At 42.9% G+C, this 19,682-nt stretch overlaps 1 protein-coding gene across 1 annotated transcript in view; it reads left to right on the forward strand.

Moving 5' to 3' along the window:
* PCNX2 (pecanex 2) overlaps positions 1-19,682 on the forward strand; it is a 3,673,975-nt gene that overhangs the window by 3,008,423 nt on the left and 645,870 nt on the right. Inside the window, exon 27 of the mRNA XM_063443387.1 lies at positions 2,719-2,863. Within this exon, the coding sequence (XP_063299457.1) occupies positions 2,719-2,863 (145 nt within the window). The remainder of the gene's footprint in view (positions 1-2,718; positions 2,864-19,682) is intronic.

The raw sequence follows: 19,682 nt of genomic DNA on the forward strand, positions 1-19,682 counted from the left end.
CTTCCTCAATTCCAACTCTCTCACTGACCTAACGACCTAATCACAGCTAATCGCAGCTAAATTCAAAGGCCACTACTCCATATTAATTCTTTTTGACCTCTCTGCTGCAATTTATGCAAGTCCCCAGGTCCAAGGACAGCCCCCTGTGGACCTGGTGGGATACATGTACAATACAACAAGTTAACCAATCATAAGACATTGTATCATTTGAACTTGCTACCACACAGCTTGGAGATAATGAATCCAACGGTTACAGTAATACAATTATCTCCAAGCGACCAAAACCCATGTTTATTTTACACACAGAAAACAGATTAAAAATACATAACTCCAACAGTTTAATGGCTACTTCGGTACTTTCACCACTCATTTTATAGCTCCAGTCCGTGTGCACTAGTTCACCGAATAGCGACTCAAACTCACGAACCCGCTGTTGTATTTCGTCAAGGGAAAGTCTGTTCGTGTATTTGGGTCGCAAGCTGAAAATGGCGGCCATGTTTTTAGGTGCAACATTAGGCAGCCTGACCTCGGCGCTCGGCGTCAAGTCGTGGAACTAATAACGGCCAGAGTTGTGCTCGAATCCCCGCTCTCTCTCTAAATTCATGTACCTGAGCATCCTGGTGTTCGTCGGCCAGTCTCGCTGCCTCATTGAGATCACCCGGTCGTCGGTCTTTTAACCACTCTCGGCCTTTTTCCTCGAGTCCCTCATAGAAATGTTCTAATAAAAATAGTTCCAAAACTTCAGCCGCTGTGACTGCTCGACACTCATTCATCCAGTGGGTAGTTGCTCTCCGCATTCGGTGTGCCCATTCGGCATGGGTATCATTTGTTTTCTTTTTAGTGTCACGGAATTGTCGGCGGTACGTGTCAGGGGTTACCGCGTACCGTTTTAGTAAAGTTTTTTTGACAAGCGGGTATTGGGCCACTTCCTCAGTGCTAAGAGTCCTGAAAGCCTCCATGGCTCGACCGGCCAATTTTCCTTACAGTATCCGCAGCCAAGCTGTGGTGGGGATTTGATGCAAGGCACATTGCCGCTCAAAGTCGGTTAAAAACTCATCGATCCCCATCTCGTTCTCCACGAAAGGTTTAAATGCTGCGAACGGGATCTTCGGTTGTCCCGTCCCTTCCGTGGGGTTGCTGTTTGCGTTGACGGTGTTCTCAGGTTGTGCGGTTCTCATGCTGCGCTCATGGGCTCGAGCTCTTTCGATATCCGCCTCTGCCTCTGCCATCAACTGTCTCACTAGTTCCACAGAAGGGTTCGGCCCGTATAGGGGAAGCCTTTCCCTGACAATTCTTTTATTTTCATCAGTGGGTAGTGCCGTGGGTTCTGCCATGGTGAAACTCTGATCCATCTCGGTTAGGTCCGCGATTAGCTCTCTCCTTGGACGATTGCTCGCGTTCCCACCTCGGCTCTCGAGTGGTACGTTTCAACTTATCATAATTGCTCTCCATCCGTTCCGTATCTCTCTTAGGAATTCCAGGATAGTCCACCAATTGTTACGATTGCCTCCGGTCTAGCAGGAGGTTGGATCGCTTGGATGTCCTGGTTCCCGAAGTCAGAGAGGCAAACGATGCTCCAGTCGGTAGAAACCTGCAAGTCTAGAATCTCCCACTAGCTATAGCAAAGCTAGGATTCCCGGATCCCTACAACATGAGTCACGGTTACAGTAATACAATTATCTCCAAGCGCCTAAAACCCACATTTATTTTACACACAGAAAACAGATTAAAAATACATAACTCCAACAGTTTAATGGCTACTTCAGTACTTTCACCACTCATTTTATAGCTCCAGTCCATGTGCACTAGTTCACCGAATAGCGACTCAAACTCACGAATCCGCTGTTGTATTTCGTCGAGGGAAAGTCTGTTCGTGTATTTGGGTCGCAAGCTGAAAATGGCGGCCATGTTTTATAGGTGCAACGATAGGCAGCGGGACCTCGGCGTCAACTCGTGGAACTAATAACGTCCAGAGTTGTGCCCGAATCTCTCTGGCTGGATGTCGTCGCTGTTCGAGATACGAATTTAGCCCGCCGTGAAGGGGCACTTAACCTGCGGTTCCACATTCCACATTCTAATTGAAGCCACACGCCAGATTGAAGGTGGTCCCCGTTCGTGCCTCTTTCGGTAGTTTAACCATTGGTAGATAAAGCACGAACGGATATATACTGGGGCAGTCAATTAGCCTGCAGTTAACCACAAACCGCAACTCCCTGGGTGATCAATTGGTGGCACACACCAGGAGCCGGGTTGTCGGTTGTTCGTTTGACGAACTGGGGTATATATAATCCATTCGAGAGAGGGTGCAGCAAATAGTCAATATAATCCTGGTTGGTAATAGTTTTGTAACACACAGTAACCTCTTGTGTTTTATACCTCACCTCCTATAGACTGTGAGCTTGTTTGAGCAGGGTCCTCTTCAACCTATCGTTCCTGTTAGTTTTCTTGTAATTGTCCTACTTATAGTAAAATCCCCCCTCTCATAATATTGTAAAGGACTGCGGAATCTGTTGGCGCTATATAAATGGCAATAATAATAATAATAATAATAATAATAATAATGTATGATCTATACACTAAAACCTCTTCATTAATATGTTACTGGTAAAGTTTATGTGAATATTTGTAGCTAAATCATTTGTAAAGCATATTAAACTGTTAACTTAATAGTTATATAAATATAAAAATAAATGTAAAAATAATGCATTCATATTTCAGCTTGGATTCGTTTCTATGTGGACTACATAACCTATTTAAAGGAGACTTTCGAATATCAGTTCAAGATGAGTGGGTATTTGCAGATATGGATTTGCTTCACACAGTTGTTTCTCGTGCAGTTAAAATGTCCCTGAAACTCCATCAGGTATTTATATTATATTCTATTTTTTATAATGCATAGGAATATAGAACATTTGTATTAAAAAACAATAAATAATGATGTGCAATATTATAAACATTATAAAGGGAAGTTAGTTCTTAGTGTTAAGTGCACATTCGCAGCCTACTTCATTAGGGTGTGCACCCAGTATTCTTCCCCTATGTTTTTATAGTTATGTAATGTGAATATATATTAACTGTTGCGTGGATGTATGATGTAAAGTGTGTGTCTGTATGTGATATTTAATCCCTTCGCGATGCAGAGTGTTCTATGTCGTCCTGCAAAAGCTGGGCTTTAACGTCGCAGGCTGGCATAGAAAGCCCGGTTTGGCACCCCCTTACCCCCTGCACGCACTATCAAGAGTTACCTCCCTCCTTGATCCCAGTCAGGGGGACTGCCTAACAGTCCAGGCAGCACCTCCAGCTCTCTGAGTGATCACATGTCCATCAAGTTCAGCCTTCCTCACATTTGTTGTTTGCTGTTGATCCAAAAGAAGGAAGAAAACTGTTTGAAGCTGTGACGAGACCAATCTCGCCACATTGCATTGGAGGAGCCTGGTTGCCCGCCTGTTGCCTTTGGACTATGGCCCCATGTTTAAAGTATTCCTTTCGCCTGCAGAAAAGGCTTGTTCGTGCCTTTCTGCCCGGCGGTCGGTAGATCCAATCTACCGACCCAACGCACGAATTACTGGACCACCTGGGAGCTGGAGTGTGTCGGCAATTTACCTCCCAGAAGCTGCGGTTAACCGCAGCTTAATTGACGAATACTGGGTGGCCTTTGTTCGTTTGCTGAACACGTGGTGGCGGCCATTTTAAAGTCCTGAACGGCCAGCGGTGTTCAGCGCCCAAACTATGGAACTAGAAACGGACACTTATTGGCGCGAACACCGCTGAGCCGTCAGCCTCCCTACTTCTGCCTTCGGTCATTTAACCGACTGCCTGTTCATTCGGTAGTTTATCCGTATGAACAGCATCACTCCAGATAGCCATGCCATGGAGCTTATGCGTATAACGAAAGACTATGGGAAAGACTTTGGCTCCATGGCGATTGAACTGTAGGTATGTGATCTGAGCGCCATTCGGTAATAATGTTGCTCAGATATAAGTTATCTGGGGAAAGGTAGAATGTATATGTTTTATTCATTATTTGCAACATTATGTATTTTATTGTATTTTAGTGTTTTACTGTAACCATGTGGTTAATGGAGTTTTGCCTCTGTCCTTGGAGATAATTGGATTACTTCTCCAATTATCTCCAGGATAGAGGGGAGGGATTGTAGTGTACTGTGGGAGTGTTTTAACCCTGTATGCCTGTGATTGGTCATTTTACCATTTGTGTCCCAGTCTTCCATCTGGTCCCCTAGGGGAGTGTCCACCAGGTGGAAGACCTGCATAAATACCGGGCAGGTAGCCCACATTAAACCAGACCACTGCTTGACCTTCAACACAGAGCCCTGTCTCGTCTTTGGGGGGATTTACTGTATGCTGTTCCAGTTTGACTGCTAGGAGTGTAAACCTATTTGTATGGTTTTTCCTATTCGGCTGTTTACAGCATTCATATGGTTCCAGTTCAGCTGTTTATGGCATTCATATGCTTCTCTGGTTTGGTGGGTTGGTGTCTACAGTAGCTGTGCCTGTGTCTCTGGAAGGGAAGATCTACTAAACGGCTGTTAACCCCTTTTATGCCTGGGGGTGCCGTTACAGAAGCACAATTGTGCAACAAGCTAGGAAAGAAGTTCCTTCTTGAACCTAGAATGGCAGTCAGATATATCCTTGGCTCAAGCAGTTATTACCCTACATTGAAAGATTATATTGTTGAAAATTCTGTTTTTGCAAGTATGCATCTAGTAGCTGTTTGAACATCTGTTTGGACTCTGATAACATCACTTCTTCAGGCCATTGGCAGATCTGGGGGGGGGGGGGCAACGGGGCAATTGCCCCCCCCGAGATTCTCCCCTGCCGGCTAATGTAGGGCTGGCATTGTCAAAGTGATCTCCCTCCCCGGTCCGCAGGCACATTGCTGACAGCCGGCAGGAAGGGAGAGAGGACCCGGGTGCTCAGCCTGAAACTCCTCCAGGTCCTCCTCTTGCGAGCATGGAGCGTTGCCGCGGTTACCACAGTAATGATCCAAATCTCGCAAGAGTGAACTCTAGCCCTGGAGTGCGGGCTAGAGCTCACTCCACACTGGAACCACCAGGGATTCCCACTGGGACGACCAGGGATGGAGAAATGTTCCCCCCTCCTCCTCAATAAAGGGAGGGGGGACATAAATATATTTATTTTATTAAATATTTTTTTTTATATTTCATTAAAAAGACTCCCTACCCTCCTCCCCCCCATACAAACACTGCCCCATACACACACACTGCCCCCATACACACATACACTGCCCCCATACACACACTGCCCACCATACACACACTGCCCCCATACACACATACACTACCCCCATACACACATACACTGCCCCCCATACACACACTGCCCCCCATACACACACACAGCCCCCATAAACACACTGCCCCTCATTGACACACACTGCCCCCATACACACACACTGCCCCATACACACACTGCCCCCATACACACATACACTGCCCCCCATACATACACTGCCACTCACACACACACTTCCCCCCATACATACACTGCCCCCCATACACACACTGCCCCCATACACACACACTGCCCCCCATACACACACATTGCCCCCATGCACACATACACTGCCCCCATACACACACACTGACCTCCATACACACATACACTGCCCCCATACACACACTGCCCCCATACACACACACACTGCCCCCATACACACACACTGCCCACAAACACTGCCCCCATACACACACTGCACACCCATACACACACTGCACACCCATACACACTGCCCCCATACACACACTGCACACCCATACACACACTGCCCCCCATACACACACTGCCCACCCATACACACACTGCCCCACACACACACACTGCATACCCATACACACACTGCCCCCATACACACACTGCACACCCATACACACACACTGCCCCCATACACTCACTGCCACTCATTTACACACACTGCTGCACCCATACACACATTGCCCCCCACACACACGACCCCCATACATACAGTTCCCCCCAGACACACACACTGACCCACACATACATAAAGTGCCCCCCCATACATACAATGCTCCCCATACACACACTGCCCCACACAGACATACAGTGCCCCCCATACACACACTGCCCAAAACACACATACAGTGCCCCCATACACACACTGCCACCCTCACACACACACTGCCGCCCTCACGCACTCACACACACACTTCACCACTCACACACACTGCACCTTTCACACACACTTCACCCCTAACACACACCACTGCTCCAATGCCCTATATCCTAGCAGACCCCAGGTAAGCTGTCAAACTGTTCTTAAACGATATGACTACTTACTCTTAGGTGGGATCCTGGCACTACTGGCACCATAACTACTACACTGAGCTGTAGTAGTTATTGTGCCAGGATTATTTATTTAAGTAATCTACAAGTGCCCCTTCTGAGATCAGGCTCTGGATCTGCCACTGCTTCAGGCAGAGAATTCCACATCCTTATTGTTCTTACAGTAAAAAAACCTTTCCTTTGCCTTAGACAAAATCGTCTTTCTTCCAGTCTAAACGCATGACCTCGTGTCCTATGTAAAGTCCGGTTTGTGAATAGATTTCCACACAATGGTTTGTATTGGCCCTGAATATATTTGTATAATGTTATCATATCCCCTCTCAGGCGACATTTTGCTAAACTAAATAGGTTTAAATTTGTTAACCTTTCTTCATAGCTGATATGTTCCATTCCTTTTATTAATTTTGTAGCCCGCCTCTGCACTTTTTCTAGTGCCATAATATCCTTCTTTAGAACAGGAAGACTGCCTGTAGTGTATATATGGATATATATCGTTATATAAAATAAGAAATGAAAATAAAAAAATATATATTGGTGAACAAGATACAAGGTGATTACTTCAAACATCTACTCCTAAGCCTTCTGTATAGATGCATACAGGGGCCTACAGAGATACTATGCAGAAATAAAAGGTTTAAAAAGGACAGTTGACAGCACCTAGATCACAGCTGTTCTCAGATTTTACACTATCTCCGCCGTTACAGTTAAAAGTACTCTTGGCAGTTAGTCCTGCTGCACAATTTGTAACTGTAAACAGGGTATGGGAGACTAGAAACGTCTGAGTTTGGCTCAGATCTTACACTGTCTCCACCGTTATAGTTAGTGGTACTCTTGGCAGTCTGTCCTGCTGCACAACATCTGTAACCACAAACTAGGTGCAAGAGACTTAAGTCGTCTGAGTGGGGTCTCTATCATTGAGGCAATAGTATCTTGATATAGTTTTCAAAGAAAAAAGGTATCAACTGTAATCGAAATTACCCCGGGAGACCCGTGCTGTCTGAATGCTGTCTTAGAGTTAAAAACTGCAAGCTGTAATAATAGTGCGTTCGAATCCTGCAATAGACTCTACTTCAGGTGCTAGATAGTTAATTACCCCAAATATAATGTAGAGAAAAGACAGAGAAAAAGAAGATATATCTCTGTGCCTTCAAGGGCACCTATCAGATAGGAGAGCTAACTGCAGGAAAAGGAGAGGTACAGAAGGAGAGAGGTATTAAATAAATCACGGTAGATGAATAGTAAATACTAACTGTGCCTTCAAGGGCACCTTCCTTTCAAGTCACTAGCTAGCTTGCGTTAGAATAACTAGAATCTCCACACATTAAAGTATATGTGTAGAATGATAGTGTATAGCCACAATAAGTGTCAGTGGCTATAACCTAGGTGTCCCTCCCGATACACCTAAATAAATATCGTCGAAGATCGTAATAATATAAAGTATTGATTGCTGGTGCAGAGGGTATAATTCTTAGGAGAGACCAGAAAAAACCCCGACGCGCGTTTCGCCGGTAAGGCGGCTTTTCAAGGGGGACGAGATCGTGTACCAGTGGGCTATTAAATAGGGCGCCCAAACCTATTAATTGACATCACGAGAACGTCGACGTCATCAATCAGGTCTGACGGGAGACGGTGGCCTGGAAGGGTCAAATCCCTCCGTCCAAATTGTGTTTACGTTGTATTTCACAGAGAGTGAAAAATATACTGTATCTGATTAACAGATACATAATGATGAAGAGCAGGTGGCATGAGCACAATAAGTGACATACCTAAAAAACCTATTGCATGTATAATGGTCGATCGGTAGATTTTGCTCCCTTGCATAATAGGGTAATTTTAAATCACCTGCAGGATTCTATATATTTCGTAAAGGATGGGACGTAAGGGACTTAAAACTGATCCTCATTTTTTATTATTCACAAGTTGTGATGATAACCAGATATACGGCTGTTGTATCGGTAATTTGGCTAGACCCCACCTATATGTAGTGGTAGATAGTATCCCGTTTGGGCACATCATATAGGATCCATGTATGCATGTACCTATACTAGGGGGTCATTTGTACTGTGAGAAGGGGCTTGATTCATACCTTCATTTAATACAGTATTTACAAGTGACGATGTCTCCAAGCCAATGCCTTTTAGCATCGGTAAATAGCTAGTTGCCATCTATGAGTGGTAATAGAGAGTATCTCGTTTGAACACATAATATATCAACTACTTGTATCATATACGATCCGTGTGTGCACATGAGTGTGTTGGAAGATCATTCATCATAGAAAATCCAATAGTGATGATACAGTCAGCAGCCCGTTAAGACGTTTTCCATCTTCTCAAGGGGTCGGGAAGATGTCAGGTGTTGTTGTACTGATCAATACCATATTTACATGTGGAGAGTACCATGTGCATATTACCATTATTTAAAGCTCACATATAGGAGAATTAGTGGCATACAAGCTGTATATTAATGCATAAATCGACGTTCTCGGTTGGTAGTCATTTCTGCAAAAGTCTTGCAATTATAGGAAATTGTGATGTTCACAGGATCATGAAGATAATTGGTAAGATACTAAATTTGTATTTAGATATAGCTGGATAATCAATTAGTAATGATCTGAAGAGGTGCCAGTCATAATGGCTGAGAGAGTTATATGAATTGTGATATAGCTCTGAAGGTATGGAAATTAGGGAATGATTAATGTATGAAAGGTGTATAGTTGAACTCCTCGTTAAGTCCCTGAGGGGCGAGGGTTCTAAAGGAGTATATCCATTTAGATTCTTTCTGGAGTAATTGTTGGTTAAAATTCCCTTTCCTAGGGTTAGGGATCAGTTTTTCAATGGCCTGGAATTTCAGATTGTCAGTATTCCCCTGGTGAAAATTTATGACATGCCTTGCCACAGGGGTAGGTGTGATGGTGTTCTTTACAGAATTGATATGCTGGAGGATCCTTCGACGGAAAGGTTGAATGGTTTTGCCAATGTACTGGATATTGCATGTGCATGTGATCAGATATACCAGACGAGTGGTACTGCAGTTGACTAGTGCATTGGTCTTAACAATAATTTTAGATTGCGTGGACATAGTTGACTTGGAGGGGGTAATGAATGGGCAGGCTTTGCAGTGGCCGCACCTATACGTACCCTTAGTATTGGTGAGCCAGTTGGGTTCAGTTGGAATGGGAGCCAGGAAGCTGTGAACTAAGTAGTCTTTCAGATTTTTTGATCTCCGGGCTGTGATCGCTGGGTAGCTTGGTAATGCTTTCTTTAACACAGGGTTATGTGTAAGGATCGGCCAGTGGTTAGACAGAGTTTGTGTCATCTTTCCCCAGCCGCCATCAAAGGTGGCGATGCATCTCGGGGTTGAAGAGTTGGTTTTTAAGCGTGTGGTCTTCAAACTTTCCACTCTATTAGTACCACTTGCCCGTTGGTATGCCTTTTTTAAAACCCTGTTTGGATACCCCAAAGCCTTGAAGCGGAGTTTTAGTGATTGGCATTCTTGGTAGTATGCTGAGTCCTCAGAGCAATTTCTCCTTGCCCTCAAATATTGTCCGTATGGGATTGAAGCTTTTAACCTATACGGATGGTGGCTCTCCCAATGTAGGAGGCTGTTTGTTGATGTTAGCTTCCTAAAAAGCTCAGTTTGAATAGTACCGTCCTCCATCAGAAGGATCTTTAGGTCGAGGAAGACCAGTTCTTTTTCATCTATGACATGTGTGAGTGATAGGTTGATAGTATTGTCATTTAGAATTTTGACAAAGTCTTCAAATGTCTTAATTGAACCCGTCCATAATATAAACACATCGTCGATATATCTGTACCACTTGAGAATGTATTTGTGGTACAGATTATATCGTGGGTCATTCCATATTTTGTCCTCCCACCACCCTAAAAAAAGGTTCGCGTAGGTGGGGGCACAAGTAGTACCCATCGCAGTCCCGGTCTCTTGCAAATAATATTTGCCATTGAATAATATGTAATTATGCGTCAGGATAAATTCTAGTAATGACATGACAAAGGAGATCTGTGCTTCGTCGTATGCTGCTGATTCAAGATATGAACGGCATGCTTGTATACCTATTATGTGTGGAATATTGCTGTATAGGGATACCACGTCCAAACTTGCTAATAGGGTATACGGAGGTACCTGCAGTCCTTCCAAAATCAATAATGTGGACTTGGTGTCTTGTATATAGGATGGTAGGTCTATAACAAATGGGTGCAGGATTTTGTCAACATATTTGCTGGCTCGTTCAGTCAGACAATTATTGCCTGATATGATCGGTCTCCCTGGGGGTGTCGTAATGTCCTTATGCACTTTAGGTAAGCAGTATAGAGTTGCTACCGTTGGGTGCTTGTGTGGTAATAGGTACTTGTATTCGTCTGTATTAATAACTTTATTGTCCAACGCTTTTTTGAGTAAGGAGTCCAAGTCTTTAATGTACCTTTCGGTGGGATCCTCAGGGAGAACGCTATAGTTCAGTTCATTATTCAGATGTGTCATGCACATGTCAATGTACATGTCACGATTGAGTAGGACAATGTCCCCCCCTTTATCTGCAGGTTTTATGACAATGTTATTTGACATTGTCAATTCTTTCAGGGCTTTTCGTTCGGAGGTAGATAGATTATTGTCCAGTGGGCGTCCGAATTGTACTTTTTGCATCTCGCTAGTAGTCATTTCTACAAATAGATCTATATGCGGGGTCTCTTTCAAATTAGGGGTAAACCAGCTCTGTGGTTTTAAATTCGTCAGGGATCTGGATGGATTCTGTTCCTCTAGTAAGTCTGTCAGTATCTTTGAAAGTTCAAAATCCTCCAAAGTAAGGCCCAGATCATTCGCCATTAGTGCATCTTTTTTGGAATGCATCAAGTTTAATGCTAGTTTTCTGCCAAATAGATTAATGTCCTTTGACCATTCAAAGCTATTGTAACCTGGAGTTGGTACAAAAGTAAGACCTTTGCTTAGAAGCAAAATATGATTGGGTTTTAACGGGAAATCAGAGAGATTAATGATCCTGTTGCCTTTCAGAATCTCTGACCCCGTCCCTGTCGCTTGTAGGCCCAACGGTCCCTGTCCCTTAGGCGTCCCCTCTGTTCCCGAGGGGGATCCTGACCTAAAAAAGTCTTAGTGACGGTAGAGTTAGTGCTATCCGAAGAAATGGGGGCATCAAGAAATGCCACTGATTTGTCAGTGCCCTTGAGGATACCCCTATTTGGTGAGTGACTTGGGACTGGGTCGTTGTTACGTGCACTTTTACTATATGGTTTTTGTCGGGACCTAGAGGAGCTTATGTCAGAGTCTGACCAATCTGTATCTCCGGATGTAGACCCTCCCTGGCTGTTGTTATATCTCTGTGTTTTACGTTTTTTTCGGAATATTTCACCTTGTTTAAAATCGTTATAGTCTCTTTGGAATTTAGTGTGTTTCTTTATCCTCAAGTTTTGTCTGAAATGTTCTATATTCTTTTGGAGCTTTGTTTCCATTGGGGCAAAGAGGTTATCCGTTTTAAACTTTTTAATTTGTACAATCTCATTTTGCAGATTTGTCTTTGTTTCCTCTAAGTGTATCGTTTCTAGTTTGACCAAAAAGGTCATTAATCTAGCAGAGCAATCCAATAGTATGGAATTCCATTCGTTTTGTTGCTCTTCAGTTTGAATTTTATCTGGGAGGAGAATGTCAGGTCGGAGGCCCCTGGGGACCAGCTTTTGTTGGATATATTGATTAAGACTCGTCAATTCCCAGAAGCTCCTAATATGTTGTTGGTATAGCTTCTGTATTTCGAAAAAGGCATTATTAATGTCAGTGTTGTTAACACAATTCGTCAGGGGATTTATTGAGAAAACGTTCTGAATCTCATCTAGATTTATGACAGGATCTGACAATTTGTCCAGGAGGTCAGTCATTGAAAACTGGCACTTTAGTGGTGGCTATTAATTAGGTATTGAAACCTGGGGTTGAGAAGTTTATATCGTTATATAAAATAAGAAATGAAAATAAAAAAATATATTTATTGGTGAACAAGATACAAGGTGATTACTTCATACATCTACTCCTAAGCCTTCTGTATAGATGCATACAGGGGCCTACAGAGATACTATGCAGAAATAAAAGGTTAAAAAGGACAGTTGACAGCACCTAGATCACAGCTGTTCTCAGATATATTTTTTTATTTTCATTTCTTATTTTATATAACGATATATATCCATATATACACTACAGGCAGTGCTCCTTGTTCTTCATTTGTTCACTAACTTTCACGTAGGGTTAACCCCTTCACTGCCTCGATACCTTTACACCAGGCTTTCATTTCATGTAAACTTCTTTAGAACAGGTGCCCAAAATTGCACAGCATATTCAATATGTGGTCTTACCAGTGATTTATAAAGAGGTAAAATGATATTCTCGTCCCGAGAATGAATGCCCTTTTTCAGGGCCGGATTAACATAGGGGCTGATGGAGCTGCAGCTCCAGGCCCAGGCCCATGGAATAGGCCCATTGAAAAAAAAAAAAAAAAAAAAAATTTTTTTTTTTTACATTTTTTTTTTTTTTTTTTTTACACACACACTACTCTTAGGTTTGCCACCTGACTGCTATTTTACTGGCACAGCCGGTATTTGAGACTGCCTGGCCGTGCCGGTATTGCAGTAATACTGGCAATACAAATGCAGGTATTTTTCTCAGAATAAGTGGAGATTACTCTGCAATACCAGCACCGGCCAGTAGGGGTCACTGTGTGTGGAGAGAGGCAGGGATAGGAAGTTACAGCATATCCCCATAGACATATAATACCTAGACGCCGCATTGACCTCGGGGGGCCATGAAATGCGGGCACCCGGTGTGGTATTATATGTCTATATATTAGGACTTCTGTCCCTAATTTTTTTAATTTACTTTGCCTTAGTGACAAATCTCACTTTAGTAAATAGTGATGTGATTGTTTGATTTCTCCTATTCTCTTTATGCTATCACCATGCGGACTTCAAAGTGCAAAAGACAGAGCTCACAATAATAAAGAGTTCTAGATATCTACATTTTATTTTGCACTGTTCCAAAATCCATATTAGTTAAAAATAGGTGAAAAGTAAATACATTACAAATCAGGCAAAGAGCCAGTCCCAGTTTAAAACATGTATATTAAGATGATAGATTGTGGGGTTAGTTCACTAAACTTATAATTTTAGCAAACCTAAATCTAAATGCAACGCATAGTTTCAATCTGGAAATTCAAATAATTTCAATGTATTGAGTAAACTTAGTCGATAACGTAAATAACCACAGAGGTCTTAAAGCAGCAAATGTCAGTTAATTTTATTTAATATCCCAGGATTAAACATCATGCTACTGGATCTTTACACCCTCCAGGTGGATTTTAAGACTAACCATGTTTACTTTCAGGACCTTGCTCTGCAGATCATAGACATATATATTCTATATATGTCTATGCTACAGATCACACTGTGACCGATCCAAGATGGCGGCCCCGCAGCTCATCAGCGCTAATAGGAAGTAGCAGTCAATGCGGCGTCTAGTATTTTATGTCCATGCATATCCCTGCCTCTCTGTACTACTCACTGATCCGTGGGGACCAGCAACACAGCACAGAGTCCAGAAAGCAGCTCTACAGCTCAGATAAGTGAGGGATGGGGGGGAAAGGCAGCAGGGACACATGGGGACACTGAGACACTAGGGGACACATGTGGACACTGAGACACATGTGGACACAGACACTAGGGGACATATGGGGACACTGAGACACTAGGAGACACATGGGGACACAGACACTAGGACACATGGGGACACAGACACTGGGAGACCTGGGAACACTGAGACACTTGGGGACACTGAGACACATGGGGATGCTGAGACACATGGGGACGCTGTTTCTCCCAGTGTCCCCCATCCAGTGTCTCAGTGTCCCCAAGTCTCCCAGTGTCTGTGTCCCATGTCTCTGTGTGCCTAGTGTCACCATGTCTAAGTCCACAACTGTCCCCATGTCTCCCAGTGTCCCAAAGTGTCTGTCTCCCAGCCAGTGTCCCCTAGTCTCCCAGTGTCCCATAGTCTCCCAGTGTCTGTGTTCCCATGTCTCTGTGTCCCTAGTGTCTTAGTGTCCCCAAATGTTTCAATGTCCCCATGTCTCCCAGTGTCTGTGTCCCTAGTGTCTGTGTCCCCATTTCTCCCAGTTTCCCTAAATGTCTGTGTCCCCATGTCTCCCAGTGTCCCCGGGTCTCTCAGTGTCCCCGGGTCTCTCAGTGTCCCCAGGTCTCTCAGTGTCCCCAGGTCTCTCAGTGTCCCCATGTCTCTCAGTGTCCTAGTGACATGGGGACCCACTGAGAAACTGGGAGAAATTGGGACACTGAGACACTGGGAGACTAGGGGACTGGGCGACATGGGGAAACTGACACTGTGATACATAGGGACACTGAGAGACTTGCGAGACTGAGACACTGGGAGCAATCCATCTATACAGCAGAATCAAACTGTGAGTAGTTTGTTGGTGATTTTACAGAATTTTCTCTGATGTCACTCCTTGTGATTATACAAAGGATTAAGGCTGGTATTTTGTTCCAAGAAAGGTGGCAACCTTAACTACTCTTCACATACTCTTGCTTAAAGTAGCACTATAGGGTCAGGAACGCAATCATGTATTTCTGACCCAATTATGTTAAAACCACCACCCTGCCCCCTTCTTGCCTCCCTAAGTATAGTAAAATATAACTTGTATTCAAGTCTGCAGCTGCTAGCTCTGCCTCTGAACTGACTGTCTGCTGACATCATCAGAAGTGGTGGTCTGAGCAAATTACAATACTTCCCCATAGGATTGTCTGAGACTGTCAACTAGGCAGATCAGGGGCAGAGCCAGCACAAGTCATAGCCCTGGCCAATCAGCATCTCCACATAAAGATAAATGTAATCAATGCATCTCTATGAGGAAAGTTCAGTGTCTGCATGCCGAGGGTGGAGACACTGAATGGCAGTGCTGCACACTAGGCAGTACTGCCCCAGGAAGCACCTCTACCTGCCATCTAAGGAGTGGCCAGTGGAGTTATTTTCTCTGAAAAGACAGTGTTTACTGCAAAAGGCCTGAATGGAATGATTCTACTAACCAGAACAAATACAATAAGCTGTAGTTGTTCTGGTGACTATAGTGTCCCTTTAAGTTTGGAAGCTTAAGAGGGATGTGTGGGAACAAAACTTGTGTGGACTGGCTGACAATACAATTAGTTTAGGTAATGCAGACATTGGTCTCTCTAACACTGTGGCATGTCCCCATTCATCTACACTCACTACATACACCTTTTATCTGTCTCAGACTATATACCAGGAACTTCTGCCTGCTAGTAAGAAAGTAAGGAGACAAGTGGACCAGCGAGTGCTAGGGGACAGTCCTTAGAAAGCATTGAGTGAGCGCATCATTAGACGCATTTATGTTAAGCTCAGGGTGCTGCCTGCATAGTATGCCCTTAGTTGGACAGCCTGCATGATTGGCGGGCAGCCTGACATGCATTCATGTCAGGCTGTCCTTCAAATTCTTTGGACAGACATGCCCCCTTTTTGCGCATGTCCTCGCCTTTTGGCAGGTCTGGTCACGTGATTCGCACCAGTGGCCACCCTTTTACCCTGCCCATTGACTGCCTGCTTCACTGGACACTGCTGTTAAGGGTTATGGATTTAATTGAAAGATGAAAGATATAAATTAGAGAGAGATTAGCATAGAGTATGTGTTTTCTTATAGCTGCATCCTATGAGTTTCCCTCCAGCACCATCTCCATCAGATACATGACGCTTGGGAGGTATGATTGTTTTAATGTTTTTGGTCAATAAGATTCCGTAATTAGGCCCATCATAATTGTCAGCACCAGGCCCAGTGTGCTCTTAATCCGGCCCTGCCCTTTTTCATGCATGACAATACCTTACTGGCCTTGGCCACTGCTGATTGACATTGCACATTATTGCATAGTTTGTTGTCTATAACAATTCCCAAGTCCTTTTCGTGTGTTGTTATCCCTAATTCGCTTCCATTAAGGGTATATGTTGCTTGTGTATTCTTTACGCCGAAGTGCATAACTTTGCATTTTCCAACATTAAATTTCATCTGCCATTTGAGTGCCCAGCCCCCAGTCTATCTAAATCGCTCTGCATCAAAGTGATATTTCGCTCACATTGTATTATTTTACAGAGTTTTGTGTCATCTGCAAACACTGAAACATGACTTGCAATGCTGTCTTCAAGATTATTTATAAACATGTTAAATAGAAGGGGTCCCAGAACAGACCCCCTGAGGGACACCACTTGCCACCATTAACGACAACTCTTTGTACTCTGTTTTTAAGCCAATGTTCTACCCAAGAACAAGCATTTTCATCTAGACCGATTTCCTTGAGTTTGAACACTAATCTATTGTGTGGAACTGTATCAAATTCCTTGACAAAATCCAAAAAGATCACATCCACTGCAAAACCCTGATCTATACTTCTACTTACTTCTTTGTAGAATGCAATCAAGTTAGTTTGACATGACCTGTGCTTCATAAAACTGTGCTGATATTTGCTTATAACCATGTTCTTCTCAATGCATTCTTGAATATTATTCCTTAATAATCTTTTAAATATTTTCCCAGCCACAGAAGTTAAGCTCACAGGTCTATAATTTCCAGGCAAGGATTTTGAACCCTTTTTGAATATAGGAACCACATCTGCCTTCCTCCAATCCTCCGGGACACTTCCTGAAAGAAAAGAATCTTGAAAGATTAAAAACAGAGGTTCACTTATTTCTACACTTAGTTCCTTAAGTACTCGTGGATGGATACTGTCAGGCCATGGAGCTTTGTTTATATTAACTTTCTTTAGTTGCTGCAGCACCTTGTCTTCAGTTAACTAATTACAATTATTCTGCAAGTTTTTAGTGGGTTCTTCCTTAATATATACAGAGGAGAAATAGTTATTTAAAATTCCTGCCTTTTCCTGGTCTTCAGTAACTAACACTCCTGTTTCAGTTTTTAGTGTACCTACACTTTAATTTTTGGGTTTTTTAGAATTTATGTACTTAAAAAATGCTTTGCGGTTGGTTTTGCTCTCTTTAGCTATCATTTTTTAATTTTGATGTTTAGCAAACCTAATTGCCTTTTTGCACGCATTATTTGCTTCCTTATATCGTAAATAGGATGCCTCTGATTTTTCTGATTTAAATGCTTTAAATGCCCTTTTCTTAGTTTTAATCTCTTGTTTTACTTCTCTACTAAACCACATTGGTTTTAATTTATTTCTTGTATATTTACTTCCCAATGGTATATACTGAGAAATGTACCTTTCTAATATTTGTTGGAAGAAGTGTTCTTTTCACTAAAGAGTTTATGCCAGTCAATATATTGTAAAGCTGCCCATAACTTATTGAAGTTGGCCTTTTATTTATTAAAAAGAGGGAGTAGTGGGAGGGACACTTACTGCATAATACAGAGGCGGAGTCTGGAAATGGCAGGGGAGTCCTTATATCTGCACTAGCCACTCCCACAACTCCAGGCTCCGCCTTTACATAGGTGCACAGGGCAATAAAAGCAGTTTCTTGTTCTTGATATGTTTTACCATACATACAGAGATATGAGACCATCGGTTGTGGTGTGCCGAAACTGACGTATCGGTAGGCCTGTACATAAAGAGGGCAAAAAGGATACATGCCAAAATTATTTATTCCAATCAACAATTATTACAAGATAGAAGTCTTAAAATGCTAAGTGTTAGAACTCTTGTCTAATTTCTTTTTCTGATTGGGGAATGTATCGGCAGAAGGCTGCTGACTTCCAGCATCCCAATGACTTCATAATATGGGCAGGAATCCTGCTGGAGGTTGCTGAGGCCACATATTGCACTGTATGGCCAGACCACGAGTGTCCCCAGGATGAGGCTGCGGCCACAGTGGGATATATCTAAAAAAAAGCTGAATCTGAGTAAAGGCTTCCAGAGCATTGGTTTCAGGAGGCCAACAACCCCATAGCCATTTATTGCCACAAATTGCTGCAAAGCCAATGGAGGCTGCTGCATCAGACCAGAGCATTGGGGAACTGTCAGAAATAGGTGGGATGCACATAGATTTCCCATTCCATTGTTGTAGAAATTTCTGCCACATGTGCAAATCTGCTGTAGCATGGGAATCAAGAGGAACCCTACTCTCCTTGGAGGGAAGACGTGGTAACAAACAGAGAAGTCGTAAAATGAATTATCTGCCCTAAGGAATGATTCTCATTGCAAAATGTAACGATTCGAGCAATGACTGCAATTCCTTATGACTACAGGAACCCAGTTGCATGTAACCATCAATACAAGCTAGGGTGCATTTATTTTATCTGTAGGCAGGCTGGACTCCATAGCTACAGAGTCAAGTTGGACGCCAAGAAAATTGACTATTGTCCTTCTGTTTTGGAAGTAGAAACCGGGACGCCTAAACTCTCAAACAGCTGTATAGCATCCTTTAAATTATATGGAGGGTTATAATTACACGCAATGGTGAGGAAATCATCTAAATATTGAAGGACAGATGGGCATCTACATGAGTTAAGCAGTAACCAGCACAAAGCATCAGCAAAAGTATCAAACATTATTGGACTACTCTTTAAACCAAATGTTAGTCTAGAGAAAAAATAGTACTGGTCTCTCCACTTAATAGCGTGAAGATGCCAAGAGAAGGGTGAATTATGAACTATTTAAAGGCATTAACAATGTCACTCTTGCTCAACCAGGCCCCAACACCGGCTAATATGATAGCCTGAATGGCATTGTCTATCGTTGCATAATGGAGTGAGAATTGTTCTGAAGGGATTAAATAATTCAAACTGGGGATAGTGTAGGAGTGAGGGGTGGAAACATCAAGAATCAATCTTCTTTTCAGGGAGTTTTTTTGGCATGCCTACCCCTATCGGATTTGTCCGCAATGTAAAAAAAGGGAGGGAGAAATAAACTAAAATAAACCCTGGATCCAATTTGTGCTGTAAAAGTGTATTGACTAAATCAGTGTCATTAATAGCTGATTGTAGCTGATTGTAAGTTCTTACATTACACAATACCAATAGGTAAGGCTAAAATGCCAGTGTGGAATCCATCAGAAAATCCTGAAATCAAGAATTCCACTAATTGTGGAGATGGGTGTAAAGCCAAAAAGTTGAGATAACTTAATAACAATGACAGATGTAAAATACGGTTTTGCATGCAGTTTATTAGAGCACATTGACTTTGAATATGTACAAAAACATTATGTACAAATATGCAAAAGGCAAAAGGCACTGAACCCACAAGTACCCACATTAAAATTGTTGCATGTTTGCGATTTTCCAAGAAACACAATAGGTCTGCCAA

The sequence above is a fragment of the Pelobates fuscus genome, chromosome 2, assembly GCF_036172605.1.
Source record: "Pelobates fuscus isolate aPelFus1 chromosome 2, aPelFus1.pri, whole genome shotgun sequence".
Taxonomy (NCBI): domain Eukaryota; kingdom Metazoa; phylum Chordata; class Amphibia; order Anura; family Pelobatidae; genus Pelobates; species Pelobates fuscus.